This window comes from Zeus faber (genome assembly GCF_960531495.2).
Source record: "Zeus faber genome assembly, chromosome: 9".
In the NCBI taxonomy this organism is placed as follows: Eukaryota; Metazoa; Chordata; class Actinopteri; order Zeiformes; family Zeidae; genus Zeus; species Zeus faber.
Window position 1 is genome coordinate 30,058,758 of NC_137197.1, and position 6,758 is coordinate 30,065,515.

The following is a 6,758-nucleotide window of genomic DNA, read 5'->3' on the forward strand; positions in this document are numbered from 1 at the left end:
CCCTCCCAGTTTTTTTTTTTTTTTCGATTATTTATTCCGCGAATTCTAAGATTTTTGAAAATATATTGTGAAATAAATTTGTGACTGAGCGTCACAGTTGACTCAATATAATCCATCCCTAATCACCGCAGAGTACGGGTGAGTGAGCGCGGACTCCGGACACACGAACACGGCATAGATTTTATGTACCCGCTCAAAGGCCCCGCGAAGCACATCATCCTTTGATTGTTCCAGAGGCAAGGAAGTTCCCACCTGGGGTTCCCCCTCCTCCGCTCTGGTGACCTCTGCGTGGTCCCTCGACAACTCCTCCGCTGGGTCCAGGCCCCTCAGTGGGCCCCTCTCGGGTCCGGTATGGTAGGTTGGTGTGGGCGTAGGCCTCCGCGTGGTCCTCCGTGAGGGCTACGGCGGCCTGGAGAGAGGCCGGTTGGTGGCATCTTAGCCAGCTAGCAGCGCAGGCCGGAAGATTGTCCACGAACTGTTCGGTGGCCACCGCGTCGATCTGGTGCGGGGAGCACTCCTTCAGTCAGAGCCCCCGCTGGACAGCCTCCAGAAGCAGCTGGGTGTGCTGAAACCGACGGCCCGTGGTGTTGGAGGGAAGTGATTGGAGGCACAGCCAGTGGCCGCCAGGTGTAATCCCAACCCCTTCCATCACCACCATCTAGATGACAACGTAGCTCATCCACTGCTCCAGTGGTGGGGCATGCGCCACCAGCTGGGCTTCTCCCGAGAGGAGGGGAACAAGCTGCCATGCCTGTTCGCGGGCCGTCCATCTATCACCTCAGCCATATGTTGGCGTGTTTATTAATTGCTCTCTCAGATAGATAGTGTCCATGCGGAATCACAGCTTCTGCTGTCTGTCTGGCAGCTTGCCTTTCAACGGAACTCGCCCTAAGGGCCTCGTCTCTCAGGCACGCCGATCCTTTCTGCAGGGACATCCAAACAATTATTCCTTCCTATTTTGGGATCAGGCGAATCGACGGAGTCCCTCCGTTAATTTGCCTGATCCGCAGCAGCTAAGCGGCCCCGGGATGGGAGCCAGCGCTGGCTTGACCATGCCCCTTTGTTCACCACACTCCCCTTGACATCTGGAGGTGTAGCTCTTGTGGCAGGACTTCCGGCCAGACCCAGAATTTCAGAAGTTTGGCCAGCTCTTTCGGTGCTGCTAAAAAAGTGTAAACACAAAATCCAAACAAATTGAGACCATATTTCTCAAACTGTATTCTTCCCTGAATCCCAAAATGAATAATTTATAAAACGTCCTGCTTTAGTTCTTGAGTGGAGACAATAGAATAGTACCTCTAAAATATTTATGACTTCAAATACTGCTGTGAAAATAACCAATTATCACATTTGTTGTCACACAGTAAGTGTTTAAGGAAACTGACAGGTTTATTGTTCTAGGTACTTCCAACTATCTGATAATTTCAGAGCACAATAGCTGTGTGTTGTCCTTGGCACTTTGAGACACCTGTGTGTCACACTAACTCAATGTGTTTTAATCAACCATGCCATTTTCTACAGCTCCAACATTTGAAACATGAACTAGCTACATCATCAACTTAAGCTAGCATTAGCTGCTTACCTTGGACTTACCTGGATGACGCATGCTGTGTTTGCTCAGTGACAACTTAAGCTGAAACATTGACAACGGACGGTGGGTAGTTACGTAGAGCTTCTTGTATTAAATGAGTTGCCTTACGTAGGAGCTCGGGGCAGCTTTTCGACATGGCTAATCCTACACACTACCACAAGGGCTACTGACTGATCGAGGCAGGCTGGGTTTACTTGAACTGTTTAAAAAAATAATCACCTAATAGGATGTAAGATCCCACCCACTGCCATTGACGGCTGCAGTTGACGGATTGAAATATTTCACAGTGCACAGAAGAGCAACAATCCTGAAATAATTAAATACAGTAATAAGACATATGTAGGAATTAATTATTAAATATGAACACAATTAAATGTGTTACATTTAATTATCTGTTAACATTTCAATCATTGGCACAAATTGTCCTCATAATTTACAGTACTGCATATTTATCTTGTACCAAGCATGTTTTTTATACTCAAATGTTATTCCATTGAAAGTTAGTTTAGAAGGGAACAGTTTTGAATCCTGATACTGCAACAGTCAAGCATACTCGATCTCCTTGTTACAGAAACTTTAATTCCTAAAATATAATCATCCGACAGATACATTGTCGCCGACAGAATTGAGTCATTACTGATGGAATTATTTTTTATGGATCCACATAAACCAGATTTTTCTTCTTTACATGGATTACAATACATTTGACAGTCATATTGTGCTCAACCTGCGGTTCATCCCAGGCAAGCAGGTTAATTGCACTTGGTCATGTCAGCAATATAACATGACACCTTATTCAGTTTTTTTGCAAATTAGGTCTTAAATGATTGTATTTGGTTGTTATCGTTAGGTGTGTTGGGTACATATTGTAAGATCTCGTGTGAGGTGGTTTATCCTGTCTACACCTCATAAGATCAGTTCAATTTCTAAATGTTAAAAATTCTGTCTCTGTAAATAAGGTCTTTAACACTAGAACAGCATCAGTTCTTGAATTTTAGTAATCAGCCAACAGTGACGCTGTCCTGCGCCAGAGATCCCATTGTTCAGACTGGTGGATCATCAGCCGCCATCACCCAAAACAAGGGCAGGATTTATTATTTAGAAAATAAAAATCCAGATTTTATCATTATCAGTCTCACTGCAACAGAGAGTAATGGGGAGACATGCATGGCATGGACATTGTTTCCAACTTCAAGGAAAATAAACAAAGGAAAAACTTATTGAAATCTAAAATAAAGTCTGTTTTTCAAGTTTGCACCAGAGTACGGTGCATAACGGGGACGCACCGTCACCAAGACTCCCTCTTCACAAGGTGGTTGGTTATGTTTTGTCTCACACAAGTTTGAAACTAACGAAAATAAATACATTTAAATCTAAAATAGAATAGTACCAACACCTCTCTGGGTGGTGTTTGGCTCTGTCCTCCAGTAGTTGGGGTTGCAAAACAAAAGCAAATGTAAAGTATCTGCTTTTATAAGTGCACTATTCAAATTCAAACGGAGGCATTTGCAGGATGCATGTTTAGGAAAAGTCACGGCAGAATTAGAATAGGGCTCATACTAAAACATATTTCAACTTGATATTCCAAATGTGGCATCATATGGGCAACCACTGTCCAAGTGTTAATGATTGTATTTGGTTTCTAACTACATATTGAATTATGTGTTTTACCCTGTCTATATTAGTCGTGTCGATCGAACGAGCCGAGTCCTTTAAGTGAACAATTGGAGCCGGCTCCCATCTGGGAGACTTCCCCATTTTTTTGGAAATGAATACAAGACAATAGGATGATCCTGTAACAAATGTGTTAAATACGATCCAGAAACACCCCGATTGCAAACTTAACATTTAACAAAAAACATTTTCAAACAGAGTAGAAATATTTTGTTTCATATATATGAAATTAAAAGATGTCTGGATAGAGTTCTTTTTTAACCATACAAAGTGGATTCTTTAACCATCAATATGAAACAAAAATGTTGTTTTACAGTATTTAAGGTTTTTATACCAAACAAAGTAAAATGATGGTATTCTGGAAATGTAAGGCTTTGTATAATTACACTGAATAAATCAAGTGACAGTGTATGTGCACACATACCAATCATAGGAATTAATATGATTAGATTCAGCTTATTGTCATTGCACAAGTCCTGAGACAATGAAATGCATTTCACCCATCCTATAAACTGACAGATCTAGGAGCAGTGGGCTCTGTGCTATTGTGGTGCCTGGGAAGCAGTTAGGGCTTAATTGTCTTGCTCAAGGACACATCATGCTACCAGGAGGAGCTGGGGATCGAACCAGCAATCTTCTGATTAGACGACCTTCTCTGCCTCCTGAGCCACTGCCCCCCCAAAACATTGCTATTTGGCTGAAAAGCTAGAGGTGGAACTAAATACAGCCGTTCGGGAGCCAGCTCTTATTTTTGAGCTGAGCTAAATGATCTGGTTTACTAAAGAGACAAAATTCCAGTCACTAGTGTGTGTAGTGAGATATATATATATATATATATATATATATATATATATATATATATATATATATATATATATAGATAGATAGATAGATAAAGTTAAGAAGAGAAAGCTTAAATGGGGTATTCTGCCAAGCAGGTGAGGCCCACAGAGGGCAGATTAAGGTTGTTTCCCACTGGGCATGACTCAGTACAATGTAAAGTGATGATGATTTTGATTCTATTATTCTGACATGACACCCTGTGTTCTTAAAAAAAAGCATTTGCCTTATAATGTAATTATCAAGTAGGAGTCAAGTGGGAAGGAATTAATATAGCACAATAAAATATACAATTTTCATTGCAGATGTACAATAAATATATTCAATTGATTGATTACAGCTATTACAAGAAACTTTGCCTTTTGCCTCAAAAGATATTTATACCATTTCAGTATGGTATTAGGAGATACGGTAATGATTACCACAGACAAATGATCATGGGTGTCAGAAGTGGGATGGTCAGGGGGACAATTCCAATTGCAGACACAGGGTAGGGAATACAACAGAGGTTTATTGAACAACAGGCAGGGGTCAAAACAAGGGAATGAGGGTCCAGGGAAACCAGCAGCAGACAGGGGATCAGGACTGTGACATGGAAGACAGGAGAACTCACAACCAGAAGCAGAGGAGTCGGCAGGGAATCAGGCATCAAGAGTCCAGGGTAAACAGTGGACCAGGCAGGGCCGTGGACCACGCATGCCGAAACAGGAGACCAGAACAAACCGACAAAGACCGAGTGAAGAACACCGGGTTAAGTACAAATGGAGTGATGAGGGAAGTGGAGACAGGTGGTGTGATAACAGACTGTAGTCGTGACTGGGATCTGAGGTGACATGAAACACAGACAGGGGGAGCAAGAGAGGGACGGAGAGACCTAGTTGGAGACAGGGGGAGCTCGAGTTAGACACAGAGCACTTGTGAGAGACAGGGGGAGCTAGAGGGAGACAGACAGGAACACAGCAGGGGAAGGATCATGACAATGGGTGTGATCGGCAAAAGATAACAAGCTTGTTGTTTTTAGTCATTAAAACAAACTTGTTGAATTCCAGATTCATATGAATGAAGTGAGACAATGATTATAGAAGAAAATAATATTTCATACGTATAGATCTTAAACAGTTAGTAAATGTTATTGTCACTGTAACTTCTCTAGACCCTGGGCAGGCTGTGATTCCTCTTTAACGCTGTCTTCCACACTTTTTCCACACCTGGAAGTTGTCCAGGATTGTATTGTATACAAGCCCTGTTGTTTGTCTTAGACTGTGCCTAATCATGGGAAAGTAATAACTGTTATCTTTTTTCATCCAGCAGACTTTCTTTTCATGAGCTCAATCGTCTGCGGGGCTGCTGCTAGGAGAGAACTTTAGAACAGATTCATTCTATGAATAGTTTTGTATTTGAAATGTCAGACTTAAATATTCTACCAGAAAGGATCATTTGAAATGCCTTTCTGAACCAGCTGTAAAAGAAAGCATAGATAAAAGGATTGACAGTCGAATTAATATAGCCTACCCACAAAAGCACTTCGATCAACCAAGGTGGAATGGAATAACTAATATAGGGGCCAATGATGTTACAGCAAAAAAAAGGAGTCCAACAAGATAGAAAAACCCCCATGATTATAGCCAGTGTTTTGGTGGCTTTTCTCTGGGACTTCACAGTCACTTTCCCAGAGGTCACACAGCTTGGGTTCTGTAATTTACTGACTTGTTTCTGTGCCACCAGATAGATTTTCAGGTAGATGCTCAGCAAAATAACTCCAGGAAGGTAAAAGGACAGAATTGATGAGATGCTACTTGATAATCTGCTCTGAAATAAAAAACATCCTCCATCACATGCAATGTTGTTATCGTAGAACTCCTCAATTCCCATAATATTAAGCTTTAAAAATATCATTCCAAAGCCCACTGTGGCTGAGATGCTCCAACTAACAAGAATCATTATCCCTGCCGTGTGAACAGTTATTTTGTGTGGATACAGTAGAGGTTGGCAAACTGCATAATACCGGTCAATGGATATGAAAGAAAGGTTTACAATTGAGGCGTTGCACAACAAAACATCAGAACTCATGTATATTTTACAGAAGATATCCCCAAGATACCAGCAGGTCTCTACATATTCAATTGTAGTTGGAATCATGACCATTATTCCTAAAAGCAGATCAGATACAGAAAGAGAGAGGATGAGGTAGTTGGTCGGAGTGTGAAGCTGTTTAAAATGAGCAATTGATACAATGACCAAAAGGTTTCCAAACACTGTGAGGGCGACTGTGGTCCCCAGGATCACATAGAGGGAGATGCGGATTGACATGGGGTAGATTGTCTTTAGACATGAGCTGTTCCTGGACTCATAGCAGAGAGCTGTCTCCATCTGTCCGGGGGGAGAAAGGAGCAATACTTACAACATTAAAGAAACTTTTCTATTTTTATGTTTTTCTAAATACAACACAATCCAATTACTTTAAAAAGCCATATTTCAGCAGGCATGAGGTTAATGCATGAGTGAATTTGTTTCCCTAAAGCTTGCTGCTAAATTGTACTGATACACAACTGTTTAAAAAAGTGTACTAAGGTGAGCAGTGAGCAGCAGTAAAGTGGACTTACCTCTCATCGACAGATAAACACTCATCCAAATATTATCTTAGAGAATGTGT

At 41.6% G+C, this 6,758-nt stretch overlaps 1 protein-coding gene across 1 annotated transcript; it reads right to left on the reverse strand.

Moving 5' to 3' along the window:
* Positions 1-5,479: 5,479 nt before the first annotated feature.
* LOC307234603 (trace amine-associated receptor 1-like) lies at positions 5,480-6,475 on the reverse strand (the record flags this gene model as incomplete). The annotated part of the gene is made up of 1 exon (XM_080006416.1): positions 5,480-6,475. One exon carries the CDS (start codon positions 6,473-6,475, stop codon positions 5,480-5,482), a length of 996 nt encoding a protein of 331 aa, XP_079862542.1.
* Positions 6,476-6,758: the final 283 nt, after the last annotated feature.